General features: G+C 35.6%; 1 protein-coding gene across 3 annotated transcripts; it reads left to right on the top strand.

The window, feature by feature from the left end:
- The first annotated feature begins 3,641 nt into the window (after positions 1-3,641).
- LOC110727896 lies at positions 3,642-23,276 on the top strand. 3 transcript variants are annotated; one of them, XM_021907482.1, is made up of 28 exons: positions 3,642-3,963; positions 4,081-4,288; positions 4,377-4,501; positions 7,027-7,143; positions 7,261-7,416; positions 7,695-8,350; positions 11,610-11,731; positions 12,173-12,264; positions 12,432-12,648; positions 14,021-14,081; positions 15,547-15,695; positions 15,808-15,878; positions 15,954-16,127; positions 16,254-16,325; positions 18,883-18,987; positions 19,069-19,158; positions 19,377-19,452; positions 19,537-19,633; positions 19,763-19,832; positions 20,056-20,235; positions 20,315-20,437; positions 20,526-20,609; positions 20,718-20,902; positions 20,992-21,130; positions 21,223-21,282; positions 21,534-21,635; positions 21,870-21,988; positions 22,879-23,276. In XM_021907482.1, exons 1-27 carry the CDS (start codon positions 3,886-3,888, stop codon positions 21,981-21,983), a joined length of 3,723 nt encoding a protein of 1,240 aa, XP_021763174.1. In that variant the 5' UTR covers positions 3,642-3,885; the 3' UTR covers positions 21,984-21,988; positions 22,879-23,276. The 3 variants fall into 3 exon arrangements, with proteins under 3 accessions (XP_021763174.1, XP_021763175.1, XP_021763173.1); XM_021907483.1 differs by lacking the exon at positions 22,879-23,276 and adding an exon at positions 22,452-22,807; XM_021907481.1 differs by lacking the exon at positions 22,879-23,276 and having other exon boundaries at positions 3,643-3,963; positions 21,870-22,807.
- The last annotated feature ends 271 nt before the right edge of the window (positions 23,277-23,547 follow it).

Here is a 23,547-nt window from a genome sequence, read left to right as displayed (position 1 = left end):
CCTAAGCAACGTTCATAATCACTTCATCTATATACGTTCTTAGCTTCCAGACCTAAGTGACGTTCAAGATCGCTTCTTTACACCATATATGATGCTTAGCCCCATGACTTAAGTTCATTCATCTATTGTGTCACATGATGTAATTGTTTTTAGCCTCCTGGCCTAAGAAAATGCATCATGCATACATTATTTTCAGGACAAGCAATTCAATCCATACGATTCATTTCGTCTTGCTCAAGGAGGAAATTCAAAACTTCTTCCCTTTTTCGTTATTTTATTTTGGGGAAGTTCAAAAACTTTTTCAAAATTTTTATCGAGGGAAGTTCGAAAATAAAATTTCATTTTTCACGTCTTTTTTTTCGGGAGAAAGTCGATACCCTCCACTCGTCTCATGACAAAAATGATGAAAATTTTTTGCTTTTGCATTTTCGATTGCTTGTGTCTGCACACACACTCAATCACAAGTCATACTCATGTCATGTCATGTCGTGTCAAGTCAAACTTGGTCAAGTCAGTTGGTCAAGTCAATCATAGTCTATACGAGTCCCTTGGCAAATTTTATTTTGCAGGTCTCAATTACAGCCCACGTCCGGGGACAAGCGGACCATCTACAGCCCACGCCCGGGGACAAGCAGACCATTTACAGCCCACGTCCGGGGACAAGCGGACCATTTACAACCAGCCCACGTCCGGGGACAAGCGGACCATTTACAACCAGCCCACGTCCGGGGACAAGCGGACCATTTACAGGGACCATCTACAACCCACGTTCGGGGACAAGCAAACCAACTATAGCCCACGTTCGGGGACAATCGAACCACCATCATTTCACGGCGCAAGGTTCTCGATACACAGAGACTTGCAATCTCATCATCTGTCGACTTTCTTCAAGCATGGAAAGTATTATCCAGTGGATTTCTTCAAGCATAGAAAACCGCCAAATTCATATGTCGGCTTTCCTCAAGCATGGAAAGTATCATCTGGTAGATTTCTTCAGGCTTAGAAAGTTACCAAATCCCTCAGTTGGCTTTCCTCAGGCATGGAAAACGTTTCAACGAACGTTATCCGGTGGATTCCTTCAAGCATAGGAAGCTGCCAAACTCATTTGTCACCGATACACTGGTGCCAGATACGTATTCTATCCTTTTACTCTTTTTATCTGTGGAATTAACATTTTTCTGCAGGTATCGGCGTATACAGAGTGATTTAGGATCGCAGAACGTCTTAAATCATTCTCCGTCTCTATCGAGTACTTTGACTATCGTTTTCGAAACTGGCGTTTCTACAAACTCAGTCAAAGTGGGGGCTTCTGTAGACACCTAAAAATGTCTCCCCAAAACCAAACCCGATGATGAACAACCTTTCACCGCCATTATTGGTCGGGTTCAGTATTTAATCCCGAGAGTGCTTAAAAAATCATATTTGATTAAATTCAATTTTTGAATAGTCTATGGATTAGTCTTGATGTTTGGTCAAAGTATAGTTTTAATTTCAGCCCAAACTTATTATTTAAATTTAGCCCAAACCTTTTTTATTTTACTGTTTTATTATTTATTTTGGCCCAAATGTTTTTTTTTTTATTTTAGCCCAAATAATAATAAAATCAGAAAATGGCCCGAAATTATCAATCGACACTTAAAATGCTGAACGAAATTAGGGTTAAAAATGAATTTAGACGGAAAAGCGGACTGAAAATTCTTGTGTCACGGCAACAGTCCACCGTGTCATGGGAAACCTTCCCGTCTGACGGTGGGGTTCCCCGTGACACGGGAAACCTGCTGTGACACAGGAATTTCCGTGTCCTTCCCGCGTAAACCCTTAACGCGTTTTCTCTCCCGTTCACTTAATATTTCCCGCGTCACACAAAATGTGCACCGTGTCACGGGAATGTTTCCCGTCTGACGGCGGGATTTCCCGGGATTTCCCGTGTCACGGTACACTTTGCCGTGTCGCGGGATACTTTTTTAGGGTTTTTTTTATCATTTTAGGGTTCCGTGTGTTCCCTCAGCACATTTTTTCTATAAATACCCCCTCATTTATGATGTACGGGGCATCAATTAATTCTCTAGCTTTTTCTCCTTCTATGTTCTAGCCTAAACACTAGCCTACCCTTATTCTTTCAAAATTTCTTCTTCAAGCACTCCAAGGAGTTCATACAATACCCGAAGTTTTATACTTAAATCAAGGTGTGAAAGTTATAATTAACTGAGGGTTTGGACCAAATCAAATCTATATTTAATTAATTTAATTTTCATTTGCTTTATATTTTTATTGAAGTTACTAACAGTTTATTCATGATGTAGCAATTTAAAGGAACGCGCGGAATGTGAGTAATTAATTCTTATTTAATTTCCTTTTTCTTATTACTAGCATCATGATTAGGGTTATTTTATATTTGATTTGACTAACGCTATTATTGTTAAATTGCTTCCAATATTAATATTTATTTTATTATATTTATTGATCACAACATTGCATGTTAAAGGGAATATGTAATTGAAAATCACGCCTAATAAGATAATTTGGACAACCGGTTTAGGTTCCTTTTAATCTTGTTTTTTAATCAAGTGATCACAAATATATTAGAATTATATGTTGCATTAATATTCAACCAATTTAGCCTAATAATAGTTTGGAGCAAATTGAATCTTTGTTTGCATGCCTTTGAGATCGCATGAATCACTTTTCACTATAAGAATCGAGTAGAGGCCAATACGGGCGACTGTGACTCCATGACTTACTTCGTACCATCATCCCCGATCCTCCTTTCGTGGTTCCGAACCATATAGAGTTAGTAATCTCATGGATTATGAATGGGGTGTAACCTTCACGGGTCAATCGTTGTTGCCTTCGTTGTCCCTTTATCGTGGTTGCCTTTTATGATCCGTGAACGGTTTACAAGTTCCTTAAAAACTTGTTGGCGGCTCCCTACTTTCCTTGTCCCTAATCGTCTATGTCAATTCCCACTTCCTATGAGTGCCAAACATATTCACACATGCTTTTAACGTAGGCGCACTTCCAACGACGCCTACAGTTATGTTTTCCCTTTTTGGCATATTTTTAATAGTTACGTTTTAATTTTTTCTTAAATTAATATAATTATTTTATTTTTACACATTTATCCATCCATACATATTTTCCATGCAATTATCCCCATTTATCAAAATATCTACATGGTTTCAAAAAAAAAAAAATCTACATATTCTCAATGCAACTATTTCTACTTACAAAAATAATTACATACTCCCAATACAAACATTCCTATTTACCATGTTAATATTATGCTTATTTTCACTATTTTATTTTCCCTTTCAATCTTGAAAAACCACTAAACTTCTTATTAAAAAAAAACCCTACTAAACTTAACCTTCTTTCGAAAATGGAGAGACTACAGGCCTGTTCTCATAAATTTATTTTCAATTCAGTTCAACTCCTAATTTACTTTTCTTACTCCGTATAAATATTCATTTCAGTTCATTTCACTTCAGCTGATTTCAGTCGATTAGAATATACCCTGCTTATTAAAAAACCAACTAGTTGTATACGGTAAACATTTAAGGATTTTTAGATAAGGATAATTTAGACATTTAATATTTAAATATTTTATTTATTATACATTAAAAAAACATTTCTACATTAAGTAAAAAGAAATAAAACGGCATTTAGCAACACAAGACCTCTAAAAAAATAAACACATTATAAAAAAACTCACCTAAAAAGAACGCAGAACAAGCTCTTCAACTGATCTTCCGCAACTATTTTCATATCTCTCTCTCTCTTAGTTCGCCATCTCTTTCTCTCTCTAAAACCAAATCCTTCAGATCAGAGGAAGAAGAAGACGACGAAAATCAAGAGGAGAGAGAAAATTCCTTCGCAACCCTAATCATGGTGGAAACTCGCCGGAGTTCTTCTTCTTCCAAACGTCCTCTTGATTCCCCTCTTCCTGCTTCCAAACGTTCCAAGGTTTGATTTTTAGATTTTAATTTAATTGGGTTCAATTTTCGAAAATTAGGGTTTTTGGTTTTTTGATTTTGATTTTGATTTGATCAATTGATTGCTTTGATTTGATTGATTGTTAAGGATTCGGAAGCGTCATCGTCGACGGAGGATAAGTCTGTTTCACAGCTGCCAGTTGAGGAGGTGACGACTACTGCGGCGGCAGGTAATCAATTGGGGGCTGAATCGCGGGACCCACCTGAGGTTGGATCCGCTGATCTGCCGGTTACCGGTTCCGATAAACCCTCAGATTTGAATTTTTCCGAGAAATCTCCTGCTGTTCAAGTCAAAGGTAAGGATTTTAGTTGATTTGCATGTTTTGATTTTGTTGATTGAATTGGGTTTCTTGGGTTTAATTTGAATTTGGGGGTTTTCTTTAGGGGGTATTGAGGATGCGGTGGTGGATGAGAAAGAAACAAAGACCGGTGTCAAGCGGCAACGCCTAAAGAAGAATGTTCGAACTGAACCCGCCGCTTGGGGGCAGCTCATTTCGCAGTTTTCCGAGGTAAGTGTTGTGTAAAGAATTGTTCTTTTGTTGGGTTTTTGACGTAGAAGAAAATAAAGTCTCTTTCTTTGTTGTGGTTTTGCGGTAGCATATGAATGTTTCGAGTTACAGTTAAGAATTGAGTTTTGGGGTTGACGGTTGCATCGTCTTTGTTTGTAGGTGTGTCAATCTAACCGTTTTGAATCAAAAAATTGTGAAATGTGATAAGTATGTTCTTTTTTTTTTTTTTTTCAAGTGAGATGAGTCTATGGCTTAATGTAATGGGTGAAGCCAATTATGGGTTTTGGTGGTTACAAATGGACGTCTTGAGTTACTTTTTGAATTGAGTTCTGGGATTGACAATTGTATTGTTTGATTTGTTTCTATGGTTGCTTATTAAAACATTTTGAATGAAATCATTCACTATGGTTTTTGTTGAATGTGATAAGTTCATGGCTTATCGACTTATTGTAGCCTGTGAAGCCAATAATGGGTTTGTATTTGCTGAAGCTTAAATTTATCAAGGAATTTTTGTTGATATATTAAAATATATGTTAAGCTAGCTGTCATAGTAGCTTAAATCGCTGTTGTAACAATTTGAATTTAAATGTTTTCGATATCTTGAACTTCGTGCTAAAATTGGACTATGTACATCCTGATCCACTGCTTATTGACAAGGAAAATGATAAAAAAAAACTCTATGTTGGATAAGTATATAAATTGCATAAAGAGCCTCTATAGAAGAAATAGCTTACTTTCCATGACTTTTTGATTTGTGTTTTTATAGTAATATTTGCTGTTGAACCGTTGTGTTCCTTTTCATTGAAGGGGTATGTGTCATTTTTTCCATATATTGAAGGACAAATAGCAATGTCTGGAAGCTAGTTATTATAGTAAATTGTTTATTATTACCATTTCTAGTTATTGGCCTTGATCAAGTTTGTGTATAAAACTTTCATGATTGCCAAATACTTGTGTAATTTATACGGAGTACTACCTATGCTCCTAAATATTCTTTATGGTTATTATTTGTGCACAAATTTATAATAAAAAGAAAGTGTGTTAAAAGTAAGGTAGCGTGTGGGAATAAGTAAGTGGACAGAAAGTGGTCTTCTTTTTAGTGCAGGGGAGTGTAGCAATTTATTAACCAAAAATTTACCTAATAAGGTTGAAGAATGAGAAAGAATGGACAGATGTGGAAAGTGTAAAATATCTTATGGAACGGATAGTAGTTTTTTTGTTTAGTCACTTAAAAATGTAATATTTTAGAAACCTCCTGTTTAAAGGTTGGCTATAAATAAAGTACGTCATTCTTTTGGAATTTTATGATGAATATGTCTCTTATGCCATTGTGGCTCTATTTAGAAAATTCTGAATTGCAAAGCTTTTTATTGGTAACCCTTAGTGCAAGGGTAGGCGTGTGCTTCATATTACTTAGCTAGTTAGCTTTGGTTGGGGTCTTCAATAAAGTCATTTGAATAAAGTTGGTATATACTTCCACTACTTTTTAAATTTGCAACTTATCTTTTCACGCTTGTCGATACATTAATATCTTTAATTTCCAATGTGTATTAGATATTAAATTAGTATAAATGAATCCAAAAAGATCCCACATGACTATTTTTGCTGCTGCAATAATCAAAACTAGTCAAAGTAGAGCATATAAATGGTGTAAAAGTTAAAACCATTGTATTACAAGGCCGTTATTTGTATTTTTATGACTTGGAAAAGGGATAGATGTTATGTGTTTGTTTTAGGCATTTGGACAATTGAATAATGCTTTTTATAAATGTACACAACTGTGTTCTTTTTAGAGTTTATTTTTTATTTATTTATTTTTATTTTTTTGGCTTTTTTTTTTAATTTTTTTATTATGATATTAAGAAAGTTCCCCTTTGGCCATTAAGGTTGTTCAGCAATATGTTAATAGTTCTCAGGTAGTCACCCAAGGAGATACGTTTATCGAATTTGGGGGGTAGATACAAAACGGTAATTTTATGAGAAAATATTTCTTGCAAATAGGAGACGGTTACTGGCAAGCATTTTGCTCCTTTCTTTTTGTAATAATTGGTATCCATATGTCTCATGCTATAATTCTCATGTAGATCCTCCCTTCAGTATCCACTTTTTATTAGTTCACTTCATAATACACTTCCGCTGTATAGTGGGACCATGGATCAAATCAAGGATGTTCCTGCTATCCCATGAAATGTGTCAGTGTGGTGTAGATTGGATGATTAGAATTGAGAATCTTATTTGGCATTAGTTTTGACCTAGGAAATGTTGAGTAATTGATTTGAAATAAATTTCCTTTTTCCTTGGTTTTTATGGCTTAGGTAGGGTGTATAAACATCTTTAGCCGTTTTTTGTTTTTTCTGAGTACTTGCTGGAAAATTGATGTTTTAGGCGTATGTGAGCTTTTAAAGCTAACCTCTCACCCTAACAGAGTGTTTCTGATTAACCAAATATGTTTCTAATCGTAATGTTGCTTGTCCTTCCAGTAGCAGTAATATTGATTATTTGTTCTGGTTATTTTGTTTTGTCAGAATCCTCACGAGTTTATTCGTGGTTCTCAATTCACTGTTGGTCATGGTCGTCAATGTGACCTCTGGTTGAAAGATCCTACTGTTAGTAAAGTATTATGTAAACTTCAGCGCATAGAGGTATGGGCATTTTGAACACTTACTAGTCAATTTATATGCTAAAGACAGAGTAGAGCAAAGGAGTGACATTTTGTTTCACGTTTTGATTTCTAACATATTATATTTCTTAAATTTTAGCGAGGGAGTTCCTCTATCATCAGACTAGAAATTACAGGAGGAAAAGGAGCTGTGCAACTAAATGGGAAGGTCCATTGCAAGAGTTCCTCACCTCTTACTGTAACTGGCGGTGATGAGTTGATCTTTGGCTCTGCTGGGACCGGGAGATATGCTTATGTATCCTTTTGGAATAGTATTTTCGTCTATCATCAGACTTGTATTTGCTATTGTTGTTGTTTGTGTGTCTTTGTGAAACTGATACTTTTTCCTCATAAGTCATAACAGCATATTATGGGTTTAGGTGTGGGTATTATTCTACCTTGTGGTTACCTTTTTTTTTTCTTTTGGTATATGCTTTAACCTTCAGCAATTGATTAGCATTTGATTTCTTGCTGAAAACTGGGATAGTGGGTTGAGTGCTTGTTGCATAGCCAGTTTCCTTAATAAAATTACAGATTTTCCAGCAACTCTCTAAGGACACTTTTGCTGCTCCTGGCTTACCATCGTCATTGGCCATATTAGAAGCCCAGAGTGCTCCAGCTACTGGAAACGATACAAAAGCAAAAGGAAGAGATTCGTCTTCATCTGCTGCTGCTGGAGTACTGGCTTCGTTGTCAAATAGCAAACGACTTTCTCGTCTTCCTCCCTCAAAAGGCAATGATGAGGACTCTGCTATGGGTTCACTTTCTGGGGCATCAGATAATGGTATATGTGACGTTGACATGACTGATAGCTTGGAACATCAGGACTATCGTGGTGTCTCCCTGAATCAGAAGGAAGTTGGTCCTGTGTCTGATGAGAATATGAACATTGATGATGCGGCAAAGGATACTGGCTTGGACGCAGAAGAAGGACCAGTTGCTGGATCGAATAATGAACTGAGGCCGTTCTTGCAGCTGCTTGCAAGGTCGTCTACCTCTGATTTTGATTTTAGTAGCGGCCTCTTGAAATTATTGGCTGAGCAAAGGCAAATAAGGGATTTATTAAAGGATCTTGATCGTCCAACTTTTGTTTCAACCCGGCGTCAAGCATTTAAAGACGCTTTGCGTAAGGCTATTATTACTGCTGGTGATATTGATGTATCCTTGGAAAATTTCCCATATTATCTGAGGTTAGTGACTTTACAATTTTCTTTGCATTCCATTTGTTCTTCTCTCGTTAAGGATCTCCAGATTTGCTGTTTGAATTATGAAGTGAACTGCTTTTTAATCTTCTCTTGTTTTCTGTGCTGTCTTTCTCCTTTGATGCTTGTAACCTTCATCTTATGTGCTTAGGCACTCTGTGTCATTAGTGTGAATTGTGAAAGGAGTGATTCTTTTTGGGCAGAGAAGGATATCTCAGTGGTTAGTGTCCTGTTTTACATGGGATTTTCCCTGGTTGGATTTCTCATTCCCGTTGGAAGTTCATACACATTGCTTTCTTTTCTGTTAAGAAAATGAAGGTGGTTAAACCATGCATGTAGGTCGGTATATATATAAACGAGAGGGAAATAGGATAGGAGATACGTGATATAAGCTGATCAGTAAATATGCTCTTATTAGTCTTATACTTCCTCCGTTTCTTTTTAGTTGACATGTTTCTGTAATCACGTTTGCCAATGCACTTGTTCAATCGTTAATATCTTTAATGATTGATAATAAAAAATTATGAAAAGTTCATATTTTGAAAGTATATAAAATGACGAATCTAACAAGATCCCACATGACTATATTTTTCATTACGGATAAAGCACAAAACATGGTCAAAGAAAGGTATGTGAATAATGCTAAAGTCAAAATGTGTCAACTAAATAAAAACGGAGGTAGTATATGATTAATTTTGCAAACAATATAATTGGGAAGTCTATGCATTTTTTTTTTGAATATCAGTTAATATTTCCCGAATGCTGTGTACTTGGGTGCTGCTCCATTGTCCAACTCTTTAATAAAGTTATTGATGTCTAAAACTTTTTAGCCATGATGTGATAGGCACATGGATATCATATTCTTTTCTTATACTTGTGTCTGGGGTAAAATAGTGTACTGGTCAGTGTATTGTTCAATCAAATTGTTATTTTTGTAATTTTTTGTTGCTTACGTGTACAAGTATAACTGTGTGTTTGGGAAAATCCACACATACACAGATGCACTTGTTCATGTGAGTAGGTTTTTTTCTATGTTAATATAATAGTATACATTCACATACACATGTGATGATTTATGTTTATATACTACATTTTTCTCTAATAATTCTATTCAGTGGCATGGGATAGGCATGAAGTAGACCCATGATCCAAAACAAAGAAATGTTGCACTTATTTGATGATGGAGAAATCATATAATACACATAAGCACACACTGAAAAGTGATTAACATGACAAGTGTGAGGAGATTTCTAGATTAACAAATTAGCCAAATCTAATGGTTTTTAATGGTAAAAGTGTCCTTAAGAGATGTATTTTTATTCAACTTTTCTTTTGAGCCTATAAAAAATAATTATGAGGTTTTAATGAAACATACTAGTCTAGAAACCCTTCATGTATATTTGTTCTTCCCTAGTTCTGCTCTCTCTCAGTCTCTTGTTCCCTCCTCTCTCCCTTCTTTGAATTTGCGTTGTTCCTTTGTCTTGTCAAATTTTCACTTTGCCCCATCCCATGCTCACCACCAAAACCTATCACACATACTCAAAACTAGCCAACAAAGATCAATGGTCAAAAGACTTTCTAGCCTCATTCATTTCTGTTGCTTGGATTTTATTAATGTTACCGATCCTTGACAACAACTAGGTGGTTGTGATCATTGAAGATGACAGCTATAGCGGGTGTTTGGATTGCTTTTACAGTATCTTTATCACAATTGGTCCAGGCTTTAGCACCCTTTGAGAGTTTATGAAAAAAACTTATTCTCTTTTTTCTTCATGATGGCTTTAATTAAGAGATGAAGTGGTTCATTGATTTCTCTGTATCTTGATTGTGACTTGCTTGTTCTTTTAATCCTCTTAAGAGGATCTATATCAGAGAATGCAGTGTATGATCGAACTACAATATCTGATCATCAATTGATTTATTATACTAAATATAAATTGGTTTGTGCTTTATGTGACGATCTAGGCGGTGAATGAAAAAATTGAGTTGTTTATTAGGCAGTAGTGTGGTGTTGGCAATGGAGAAAAAGGTAGCAGTGTAGTAGAATGGCGTGACAATGTGGCTGATTTTTTTCTCTTTCTACTTCTGTATTCAACATAAGTTGTAGGTATTGTTCAGTTAGAAAATGATACTCTAGTTCTTGATATAGTATAAAATCACGGCCGATACGCTGTGTTGCAGACGATTTGTAACGGAATTTCAGGCTACCGTTAGAGATTTGCCGTTTTATAACGGCCTTTTATAAAAGACCGAGTTTTGACCCGACAGCCGAATTTCGGCCGATAAACCTCTGGATCACTCGAGAAGTATCTTATATTTGTTGGTTTATCAGATTTTCATGGCAAACTCCATTGTTGCCGATTTGCCGGCTGCTTGATGGATTGAAAGAGGGAAAAGGTGAAAGGCGGGGGTTAAGTGAAGATGGGTCATGGGTGGCAATAGTGGGACAGCTGGCAACAATATGCGGTTGTTATAAGTAAAAGCTGCTCATCATTTTTTTCTTCTTTATTTTACTTTGACCCCCACCGTTCTCTACATTATTCTTTAAAATGGAATCACGTGACTACTAGTAAAACTTACTTTTGATATTTTAACTGTTAGTTAAACTTATTTTTAGTTTTCAATTACAAATAAAATTAATAGATATTTGAAAATCTGGTTAAAAAAATTATTTTATTATTAAAAAAATTTAATACTTTAAAAAGTCAAACAAAAATTCTACCGCGACGACGGTGACACAGTCTGCGCTGAACGCATTATTTCCGTTACCGCATTAACGTGACTGTTTCCGCGATCGCGACTGAAACTGCATTTTTATTCTATGATCCTTGCTATGTGTGTTTTATAAGTACTTTTCTAATGTGGTCCCATACCAATGTATATGTGCTACGCATATGATTTTATGTATGTCAAGAAGTCTTATGTAGTATGATTTTGGCCTACCACTGATAGTGTAGCCTTCTTACATTTGTTGTTAATCGATTTGGTCTTCATTCTCTTTGTATGTATGTGCATGAAGAGTGAGATAAGTGATTATCCAAACTGGGAACATCTTGTCCTGTTGCCGTGCTTGTATATCTATGTTGTTTTTTCTTACCTCATTCCTAGTACTTTTTTTTCTAGCACTTACTGTGTCTTGATGTTATGCCTTTTTCACTCTCTTCATAATCAATTGGAAATTATTTGGTGTGCATGAGATTTGGTGCATGTCTTCATTAAGTTCTTATAGAATTTTGTGCTGAAACAGCGAGACTACTAAGAATGTATTGGTTGCTGCTGCATACATACCCTTGAAGTGTAGCAAAATGCTGAAGTATGCGTCAGAGCTTCCCACTGTGTGCCCAAGGGTACTTTTATCTGGACCTGCAGGTACTGTAGCTTTTTATCAACACAGGCTCACAAACTGCTTTCAAGTAAATGCAAATGATTATATATGTGTAGTTGCTGATTTCTGAAACTGATATAAAAAAAGGATATTCTGGGAAGAAGCTGATTGATTTGCAAATAGCATTAATTAGGTTATTTAGGTATCATTTTATATTAGATAATGTGAATTGTTTATGTGTGATGATAAGATTTCCTGTTTTACTTAGTAAAAAATTCTGAAGCTGCTATTGAACACAGTTGCAATTATTTGTCTGTATTTAATACGCTCGTATCATTAACGAGAATTGTATGTGTGTGTGATGATATTCCTGTTTTAAGCTACTTCGTAAAAGTTCTGAAGCTGCTACGGAACATAGTTTCTGATTTTTGTCTATGTGAATATCTTCATACTCTCATGTCATTAATGTCGAAATTACATTTCAGGTTCAGAGATATATCAGGAAACTTTAGCTAAGGCACTAGCTAAGCATTTTGGTGCAAGACTTCTTGTTGTTGATAGTCTTATTCTGCCTGGGGTGAGCTTTTTGGCTGCCGTTTCTTTTCTTTTTCTTACTATTTAAGGATTTTGTACCATGGTGGCTTGGCAATGCTTATATATATATATATATATATATATATATATATATATCCCTCCTTGGGGGAGGAGGGTAGGTATCAGAAACTAAGATTTTCACTGTCACAGGGACCAACTGCAAAGGAAGCTGATACTTCTAAAGAACACTCTAGACCTGAGAAATCTAGTCTTCATGCAAAACGCTCATCAGTTGTGGCTTCTCTACGACAAAAGAAACAAGCGTCAAGTGTTGAGGCGGAGATTACGGGACCTGCTGTTGCAGCTCAGCGACTCCCAAAGCAAGAAGCATCAACTGCATCTTCTAAAAAGTACATTTTCAAAGAAGGTGTGTACTTCACCTTCTATTGTCTTGATGTTTCTTTCTTTACCAAGATATCATTCTATTTGATTTAGGCTGGTTCTTACACGTTGATTATGTAAAATACTAATGGCGATATCTTTCCCTGTACATGTTTTCCATATATATCTGTTTTAGGCTGGTTCACACACATAGACGGTTTATATTTATAACATAATAATTCAGATAATTCTCTTGATTTCTCCGTAATTTTTTAAGTCCTTTTCAAGTAAATATATTTTCTGAGCTCTTATTGCATGAACATTTTCTTCTTCCTGTTGGAGACAGTGTTGGAAGTATATTACGTAGTATTTAAATTGATATTTATTAGGCATGGAGGATCCGTCTTATGGATTCGGAAGAGGGAGGGGGCGGGGGAGGGTGTGAAAACCTACCTGACCCCACACTAACTTGTACACTCTAATCTACAACCTGTCCAACTCTGTACTTGGCTTTGATAAGCCTCTATTGTCGAGGGCTTTCGAGGCTGAAAAGTGATGTTATTTGTGGCCGAATTTTTTCTCCACCCTCAACAATGTCCTTGAGGATATGAATTGTTAGCTGGTGTAGTAGTTTGATAATAGACTAATATAACTCAAAGAGTGAATCACTCTCCTTTACCCTTAGTTCTAAAGTGCACCATTGTGAAGGACTCATATCGGAGCTGAGGTGGTGGCTGGCATCTGTTGGAGGAGTGGGGAAGTGGGATGGATAGAACATAGAAGGGTTAGTGATATGGTCGAATATTGGAAAGGAGGGGGTTTTGTATTTCAAAGTGAACATTTAAAAGCTCTTATGGAGGATGCCCCCCGCGATTGCTAATCCATGATTATAATCCCATTCATATTTTATTTTTTTGTTTGTCTAAATGAATCCAATGTTGTGTAAAAGCTTAAATAACCTGCTCCTTTGTATCATTAATTATACAATTGCATGAAATTTATAACTTACTGCGGATGACTATATTCTAGCACAATATGACATACTCTATAGTAATAAATTTGTTTTTGATAAGTACAATTTGACAATTCAAATGATGTAAGCAAAAGCTATGTTTTTATCCACATGTTTTTAAATATTGGTATTAATCATTTAAGTCCAGAAAAAAAGTTGTAGGAGGCTTTGTTTACTACACCTGACTTAAAATGGAATTTATTTTGCCGGGTTAGAATTGTTTATTTGCTAAGTAAAATGATTTTTACTTATTGGAAATAATTTTCTGTTTCTAAGCCATGCAAATGTAATGAAGAATTGAATTGCCTTTTTTCATTTAGAGTGTTACCATATGTCATTATGTTGTAGTTTCTTGTCTTCCCTCATTGTCTAAGAATCTTATTTATAATTTTTTAATCATGTGCAGGGGATAGAGTAAAATTTTTAGGTCCAATGCCTTCTGGAGTTCCACCTTTATTGCCATTGAGGTATGTTCAAAGCAATTGGAGTCACTTTACTATTAAGCCTATGTTGATTTCTTTTTTTTTTGGTCCAAATTCTTGTTGATGTTGACTAATTGCACTGTATCTTCTAGAGCCCTTGTTTTATTTACATTTCATGATGTCTTTCAATTATAAGCTTGTACAAAAATTTGAGGTGACAGTGAGAGAGAGAGAGTTGCTGCACCATGATTTAGTTTTATAGGAAATTGATAATGTAGTTGCCAATGATTCACAACATACCAAAGTTGAAACATGTTTAGTGTCTCTGCCTTTTGAGCACTCTGACTACTGTAGAAAAACTTGCTTGTGCTCTGTTTGCTCTGAGCTTTTTATTTGTTTTTAATCTTGTTTATCTATTCAAATCATGTATCACTTTCGGTTTGATGGTATTTTTCATTGATACTTCTAGCAACATCTCATCACCAGCCTTCTCATTCCATTATGCTGCTAATGCTACAGCTTGGCATTTGAATTCACTGAAATGTCAATTTTTCAGTAGTTTATCTTTCAGTATAATTCATGATGTATTTAGATTTAAATAGTTGGCACCAGGCGAGTCAAGGCGCAGACCAAAACGCCTTGCCTTCCCAGGCGTAGTGCATTCCTAAAGGTGCCAGAAAGCGCACACCTTGACCTTCTTCGTTTTCTGAGTATGATGTTTGGGGAGGTATTTGGATTTTGATATGGGGGTTGCTACCATAAGTGTTTTTCTAGTTGTCATATATGCCTCATCTGTTTTGCAACACATGCATTGTTTTGACTTTTAACGTTTACTAATGCACATCTTTGACCATTTTATATATTTTTTATTTTCACACATTCCTTTTCCTCCCTAAGAACAGTCAGATTTACCTTTTACTTGTTTTTAGGAAGTTAGGTTAAAAACTTTGATGGTGTGGTTTTGTTGGAAGGTAAAACTTAAAAATAAAAAAGTGGGTTTGATTGATTGAAGGTAAATGTAAAATACAAGATAGTGGGGGTATGGCAATGGCTGGTTAAATGTGAATATGATAAGGTGCTAGTGATGGTTGGTTGATTAAAATATGAATAAATCAATTTATATGGGAGAAAGGAGGCTTTAATTTATGCCCAAGATTAATAGAACTTTTATCTGGGGACAGAAGTAGTTGTAAATATTTTGTTTTGAATATATAAATTGCAACCAATCCAGCAACATATTACGAAATAATAGTTGTCTTTAATGTAATAACTAAAAAATGTAGTCAAAGCTATGCGGATATTGTGAAACAGAAGTGATATATAATTTCTTATTTATCATCAAATTGCTTTGTGTTACAAGTCATATCTTTTGGGCCATTGCAATGAAATGACTAATATGCATGTAGTTGGTGATGGTTTTTTCTTCCAAATGTAATGTTTTATGCCTGAATATTCCACTGTGTGGTATTTTCTTGTTGATTTTCTTCTACTTTTTTGTTTGTGTTTGAAGGGGACCTTCATATGGTAACCGAGGAAAGGTTCTCCTTGTCTTCAAGGATAACCAGTCTTCCAAAATTGGCGTCAGATTTGATGAATCTGTTCCTGAAGGTAACAATCTTGGAGGCCGTTGTGAAACTGATCATGGTTTCTTTTGTCAAGGTGATTTTCTTTCTGACACTCTTCTCTTGCATTTTCACTTAAAACTGTCTGCATTGACATTTGCTTCTCCCTATTCTGTTGGCTTAATAATTGTTGATGGTTTTACTTTTAGCTGATTCGTTATGCTTGGAAAATTCGGGTGGTGATGATGCTGACAGACTTGCAGTGAATGAAATTTTTGAGGTGAATATATTTTTTGTAATGCGGGTGTTTTTTTTTCTCATCATCATTTTGTAACTTGTTGATGTGTCTTCGTAGATTGCAAAAGATGAATGTAAAGGTGGCCCTGTGATTCTGTTTCTGAAAGATATGGAGAAGTGCATGGCAGGGAATCCCGAGGCATATGTGGAACTTAAAAGCAAGCTTGAAAATCTGCCGGATAATTTGGTTGTGATTGCTTCCCACACTCAAGCAGACAGTCGAAAAGAGAAGGTATCTTGTCATTTTATATTTTATGTATCTTAGTCTTTCCTAAACACCTTTCTTGATGTTTAGTCTCTATTAGACATTTGTTAATTTTATGACATTTCCTTTTGTGAAACGCAAATGTTTTTGCAGTCTCATCCAGGTGGATTGTTATTTACAAAATTTGGCAGCAACCACACAGCTTTGCTTGATCTTGCTTTTCCGGTATGCCTGTCAAAACCTCCGTTTATGGATTATTATCTCTTTTTTATACAACATTGGTGCATTGTGTTGTAAATTGAATTCTTTTGTGTTTAGGTTTTTGGTAAAGTTAAAATTGATTCTTTGACTCCAGATCTTCATCCTTAGTTTTCCGTTTTCATGTCTGGGTCTCTCAATTCCGGATATACACTTGTGTACCACATATTCTTATAACTCATTTTTGCCTCCTTGTTTAGATTTTGTGTGGTATTGTACTTTTTAATAGATATATTCCTGCCTCATATTTATGACACCCCTAAAGAGCCTAAAGAGATAAATTCACAAAAACCCTAAAACAGTTACGCTTTGTTTGGATAGCAAAGAAGGAAAGGGAGGGGAGGGGAAAAGCAGGAAGGGAAGGGAAAAGAAAGGGAGGGGGAGGTGAGCTCCATTTTTCCTCCAAATCTCTCCAATTTTAGAGGGATTATGCTTATTAAAAAGAGAGGCAAAATGGATCCCTCTCTCTCTCTCCTTCCCCTTTCTCCCCCAATCCTTTTCCCAAATAAGAGAATTTGTCCCCCTCCCTTTCTCTACTCTTCTTCTCCTTCCATTTCTTTCTATCCAAACAAAGTGTTAAATCTTGTCATCGAATCCGTTTGTGAGTGCTTTGACCATCACAAGCTCGGATTGACCCTTGACTCCGCTCTTTTGCCAATAGGCAATAAACAAGCATGGAAATACATTTGAAGAGTGATGGTTGATTTTTTTTTTGATACATATTTTTGTGTTATCTCTTAAAGTGCCTGTTTTATTTTTGAAGAAAATGGTAGGGTTACTTTCTACCGCACAAACTGCCGAACCGATAAGGGTTGAGTTATTGTATCTTGTTGATTACTTTTACTGTTTACCCCTCAAGGCCCTCAGGTTGAATTAAAAATGCATTGGGTACACTGTTTTTTTTAATATTCATAGGGTCCCTTAAAGGTTTATAATTTGAATTGAATACCAATAATGCTATGAAACTATGAATTGAGTTTAGAGAAGTAATGCAAGAATTAACCGATGAAGAGATTGATTGATTATAAACAGGAATCACATGCTAACCCTAATTGCTCATACAATATTTTATTATAACAATCTCTTACTGATGTTCTCTCATTTATAGTTTTATTATTGTATCTAATTCACCAATCTTCTTCCTCAAGACACTACTAACTGAATTATATTGCACTACCTTATATGCCTCCTCTTTCATATGTCATATCCTGTTTCCCCTATAACACATCTTAACTTAATGATTTCTCACGAACACCCAAAACTCCCTATCGCCCTCTTAATTTCATCATTTTCCCTTGTTCTCTATTAATTGATTTGGTGGAATATATTCAACGGAGAAGAGGGGTGATGGGATTGAGAGATTAATTAGCCAATTAGGTAGGAATGTCATTGGTTTTTTTTGAAAACTCAGGGAGTACATGGTGAGTTTTTGAAAATTAGTTGGAACTTTGTGTACAATACTATGTATTTAAAAACCTTAGAGCATCCACAATGGCTAGCTACATGTACATGTAGCTAAGGTTGCCACATCATTATTTCTCAAGCTACATGATTTAAGCTACAACCTCAACAATGGCAAGCTACTCCTTTTGTAATTTTATTATGTCCCACACGATGACATGTTATTTAATTAGTCTTTTCAATATATTAAACAAATAAATATATCAGTTTTGGGTGGAGTGAAACTACATAGCTCTAAGCTATGTAGTTTGGCTTAGCTACAAGAAGTTGTTGCTCCACAATGGCTAGCATGTAGCAATTATTAAGAAATTGCTAGCAGGTTCTTATGCACAACCATTGTGGATGCTCTTAGGGGTACCTTCTGTATAAAATTACTTTTTTAATATATAAAGTTAAACTTAATTTTATTGCAAGGATTTTGACAGAGTTTTTGATTATTGATTCATCTTTTTTTAGAAGCATCTTGGAGAAAAATTGTTCAAAAATATGTATTCTGAAAACCCATAGCTATGTTGTGATGTTTTTTGAAAATCTATGTATTGGGTATGTGGTATCATGGGGAATTTTTGAAAAACTAATGGTTACACGATGAATTTTTGAACACGAACAAAAAGGCAAACATGTTAAATACTTAAAATATAATAGCTATTATGACCGATTTCTGTACAATCATGATTTTGTTGGTGCTTTTATTTATTTATTTATTTTTCTTTTTTAATTTCTTGAAAAGCATATCGAACGAAAAGCTGCTTAAAGGAGTATGCTTTTTTATTGTTCTGCTTTAGGTGATCCTTCACTGACATTTTATTTATGTAGTTTAGTATGTTTGGAAAACTAAGTTATTTTTCTGAAAACAGCAGTGCTCCTAATGATCTTTTTAAAGGTTTAGGATGCTGGACTTTAGCACAAGCTCTTAGTAAAGAGATTTTCTTGGCTTCATGCTGGAAAATTTCTTTGCTCAACTTCTTGCTATGTTTTTCTCTCTCTTTCTCTCTGTGTATGTGTCTGTGTGTGTGCGTGAAATTGAACACGTTACTAAGGGTAATTATCTCTTTTGATTCAGGACAATTTTGGCCGGCTAAGCGATCGAAACAACAAGGACACATCCAAGATAATGAAACAACTAACCCGTCTTTTCACAAACAGAGTCACCATACAGATGCCTCAGGTACTGATTGATATTCTCTTTTCATGACGTCTTTTGATTTACCTTAGTTTATACAATCATAGCCTTTCTGTTTTGTTATAGGATGAGAATCTTCTATTAGATTGGAAGCAGAAGTTGGAGCGTGACATGGAAACTCTAAAAGCACAGTCAAACATTGTTAGCATACGTTCTGTAAGTCATGACTAGTGTGTTAGTTTGTATGAACCAATGCGTTTTATTATAAATAGCTATTTAAGCTTATAGCTCTTTGTTGCTCATCCTAACTCACTCCGTATTAGTAATTGTTTCCCGAGTTAGTAGACCTAGTATTCTAAATTATGCACAGAGAAAATCGATTGCTGTTTAGGCTAGGCTTGATTTACTAATTATTGTGGTTTTGTGTAATATAGGTACTGAACCGCACTGGAATTGACTGTCATGATATTGAGACACTATCGATTAAGGATCAAGCACTTTCTAATGAAAGTTAGTCTCCTGATCATGTTATAATTATGTCTTGGTTAATTAGATGACAAGGTTTGTCTTACATTTTATCTTCTGATTTTTCAGACGCAGACAAAGTAATTGGTTGGGCGTTAACTCGTCACTTCATGCATTGTGCCGAACCTTCTGTAAATGATTCAAAACTCGTTATTTCTAGCGAAAGGTTGTTATATTATGGCTTGCAAACTCCCCCTTCCCCCCCTCCTCTTATGTAAGAGAAGGTTAAAAATCAGTAAATTTACATGTCTAAATTCAATATCCTCTTTGTGAAATATTGAATTCCTTTTTGCAGTATTAGGCACGGGCTTAATATTTTGCATGGTGTTCAAAATGAAACCAAGAGTACCAAGAAGTCATTGAAGGTATCAGATGTGCACCTCTTTCCTGTTCTGTTGAATATTGGCAAAAGAATGTTTTGAGAATGATTCGACAAGAGATTTGAACCTCCTTGGCAGGTTCATTCGCTGAGATACGTGTGAATGAACCTAACTGCATATTTTTTGGGGTGAAAGATTGAAAGATGGTTTATGCAGATTTATTTCTTTTTCAGTTAATCAGACTTGAACCAATTTGTTTGTTTTTCAGGATGTAGTTACTGAGAATGAATTTGAAAAGAAGCTTTTGACGGATGTTATTCCAGCTAGTGAAATTGGAGTTACTTTTGATGATATTGGGGCTTTGGAAAATGTGAAGGATACATTAAAGGAACTAGTGATGTTACCTCTTCAAAGACCAGAGCTATTCTCGAAAGGACAATTGACAAAGGTTTGCTACTTAACGATATTTGTGTATTCAAATTCTTTATATCCCGTCTCCTAAAATCTAAGTCACTGTTCTTCTTCAGCCTTGCAAGGGAATACTGCTGTTTGGCCCCCCTGGTACTGGAAAAACTATGCTTGCAAAAGCTGTTGCTACAGAGGCTGGTGCAAATTTCATCAACATTTCAATGTCGAGCATCACATCGAAGGTATATATTTAAAATCATTTATTTGCCTGCACTTTTTTTGCCTGATTTTGCTTTACGATATTGATGTGTTAATCTGTTTTTCTGATAGTGGTTCGGTGAAGGAGAGAAATATGTCAAAGCAGTGTTCTCACTGGCTAGTAAGATAGCTCCCAGCGTCATTTTTGTTGACGAGGTTGGTTAAGATGTTTGTTGTGTTAAATGGATGAAAGGGGAATTCCCCTCCCTATGTGTTCCCTGATTTTTTTTTTTGTTTGCTTATGTTATCAAATGGTTGCTTTAGGTTGATAGCATGTTAGGAAGACGTGAAAATCCGGGTGAGCATGAAGCTATGAGAAAGATGAAGAATGAGTTTATGGTGAATTGGGATGGTTTGCGCACAAAGGATAGAGAACGTGTGTTGGTGCTTGCAGCGACAAATAGGCCTTTTGACCTGGATGAAGCTGTTATCAGGAGGCTGCCTCGGAGGTCTTTTTCTTCACTTTTTCATACAGTATTTAACTAAAAAGAATAATTAAGTGGTAAATTGATTTGTCTGGTATTTGTTCTTGTGGCAGATTGATGATTGGCTTGCCAGATGCATCTAATAGGCAAAAGATTTTGAGTGTAATTTTAGCTAAAGAAGAGTTGGCACCTGACGTTGATCTGGCTGTGGTTGCGAATATGACGGATGGATATTCTGGAAGTGACCTGAAGGTTTTGACTGTATACCTTTATTTGATCTTTGTTACACCTTATGTTTGAAACTTGTAGTGATTTTGGTTTTTTTTTTTTTATTGTTTGGTCAGAATCTTTGTGTAACTGCGGCCTATTGTCCCATCCGAGAGATATTGGAGACAGAGAAGAAGGTATTGTCATTTTCTATTAGCATCAGAATCACTAATTTTTATATATACATGTTTTGTGGATATCCAGTTACCCTATGATTTCATTGCAATAATCTTTGACCCGGTATCCTTGATAATATTTGGCAGAGTGATCAAAACAGTATTGACTTTTGTAGAATTATTGAGACAATTGACAATTGAAGATATTATATATAGCCTACAATGTATTTAATGTGTGAGGTTTGTTGATTTTTATGGTTGCTTTTTTTCAGGAAAAAGCTTTAGCTTTAGCTGAGAGCAGATCACCTGTATTATACAGTGGTGAAGATGTCCGTCCTTTAAACATGAGCGACTTTAAATATGCTCAAGAACAGGTAATCTGTCCACTCTGCTTTGAGTCGGTTACAATACTCTAACAGCTTCAATAAAATAGTTTTTAGTAGTAGCTGATGTCATGTACATTTGTCGTAGTTATACGTTTATAGATTGTTGCTGATAACAACTTGGACTGCTGATGGCTTGCATTGTTATTTATGGAATTTGTGATGTCATTATATGATCCGTCATTATTTGATATTGTTACTGATAACTATTGTGATGGAATGTAGGTATGTGCAAGCTTCTCAGCAGAGTCCACCAACATGAATGAGCTCATGCAGTGGAATGACTTATATGGTGAAGGAGGATCAAGGAAAAGAAGCTCCCTAAGCTATTTCATGTAGACGAGGTATTTGTCTTATATATAGTGAGATGAAGATCCTTAATTTAGATGAGCTTAGCTCCTGCATGGAATGATTTATATGGTGAAGGTGGATCAAGGAAGAGAAACTCCTGAGCTATTTCATATAGAAGAGGTATTTGTCTTATATAATAAGATGAAGATCCATAATTTAGATAAGCAGCCGCTCGAAATTTTCCCGTCATCTGTTCCCTGTTCAAATGAGACTGACATGGTGGCTACTCCCATCCCAAAAGGTCCTTGCACCAAAGCCTCTTGTATCCTCTTTGTATCATATTTAGCCAGATTTCTCCTCCCACCCTCCCTTTCCGGCCAAATGTATAGCAGTTGCAACTTATAGGTTCCCTTCTCTATCCCCCAACAATTTTTTGGCTTCAAAAGCTACACCTATTTGCTGTATATACTATCCTGAGCAATTTTAATAAGCGAATCTTGCATTTTGTTTGTACAGTAACGGCGTAACCATTTCTCATCATCATATATTATTACTGTTGCTGTGCGGTAAACCGTGGTTTAGTGGCACTTGTAATCAGTTGTAGTGTTGCTGGGCGGTTAACTGTGGTTCAGTGGCACTTGTAATCAGTTGTATGAAGTGTAAATTATGTACTCAGATACCGAGGTTACTTAATGATAGTTCAATGGAATACTTGATTTATTTAGTCATATAATCATATCTATGAAGTTACAGGGCATTTAATCTAGTTCTGTAGTTGCAAAATGGACAACATAAGCATGTATATGTGTTTTGGGGATATTAAATGATGAAGTGGGTTATACTGATTGATGTAAATTATGATTTTCTGCTAATCTTGGCCCTGTTTTATATCCTTGTTGTGAATGTTTACACTTTGTTCTAATTTTAGTTGCGTGCTATCCAGTATCATTACTTCCAAGCTACATGTGGGAATTCTGCAGTTGGCTTGCTTCGTAGTCTTTCTTGGGCGATTGCCAAACAAAGCACATCTCTCATTAGGTGAAGCCGTCTTTGGTTGCTCCGTGTATTATGCTAATGTTTAAATGCTCGATCTACCATTTGAAGGTCTAGTCGGGTTTGTAGTTTTTTGATGGAGCTAGTAGAGTTAAACGGTAGAAGTCGAGGTCCTTATTTAACCTTCGGCATAGGCCTATTGACAGATAGGTGCTTTGAGGGTTGTTTATATGAGAAAGAATATGGATCTAATACTTAAATCTTATAACTTCTACTGTTAAAATGAATAAAGTGCTTTGTCTAAACAGCACGTTTGCATTGTATTTTCAATTGATGTTTTGAGCAGAAGAAAACTACTCTTTTTGTTCCACATGAGTTGATAAATAAAAATAGGGGTGTCAATCAGGTTGGGTTGGATCAAGTTTGGGTTGAAAGCCTGCGTCCTAAACCTAAACTCAGCCTATTTATAAATTGGTTGACCTGAATCAACCCCGTTTTACCTGTTTATTGCTTAATATTACTGTTTGGGTAAAATATACAGGATATCTGAACTTGAATTGCACAACCTTTTTTTTTTATTATTATTATTTTTTTTATAAGTAAAGCTATTAAAAATCAT

This window comes from Chenopodium quinoa, unplaced genomic scaffold, assembly GCF_001683475.1.
Source record: "Chenopodium quinoa cultivar QQ74 unplaced genomic scaffold, ASM168347v1, whole genome shotgun sequence".
Classification (NCBI taxonomy): domain Eukaryota; kingdom Viridiplantae; phylum Streptophyta; class Magnoliopsida; order Caryophyllales; family Amaranthaceae; genus Chenopodium; species Chenopodium quinoa.
This window is presented reverse-complemented; position numbering and strand designations above follow the sequence as displayed.

What these genes read in the sequence shown, in the direction of transcription:
- LOC110727896 (XM_021907482.1), top strand. Translation starts at nt 3,886, where the DNA reads ATGGTGGAAACTCGCCGGAGTTCTTCTTCTTCCAAACGTCCTCTTGAT. An exon ending in TCCTGCTGTTCAAGTCAAAG is followed by an intron (nt 4,289 to 4,376) that starts GTAAGGATTTTA and finishes GGTTTTCTTTAG; the next exon opens with GGGGTATTGAGGATGCGGTG. An exon ending in TATTGGAGACAGAGAAGAAG is followed by an intron (nt 21,283 to 21,533) that starts GTATTGTCATTT and finishes GCTTTTTTTCAG; the next exon opens with GAAAAAGCTTTAGCTTTAGC.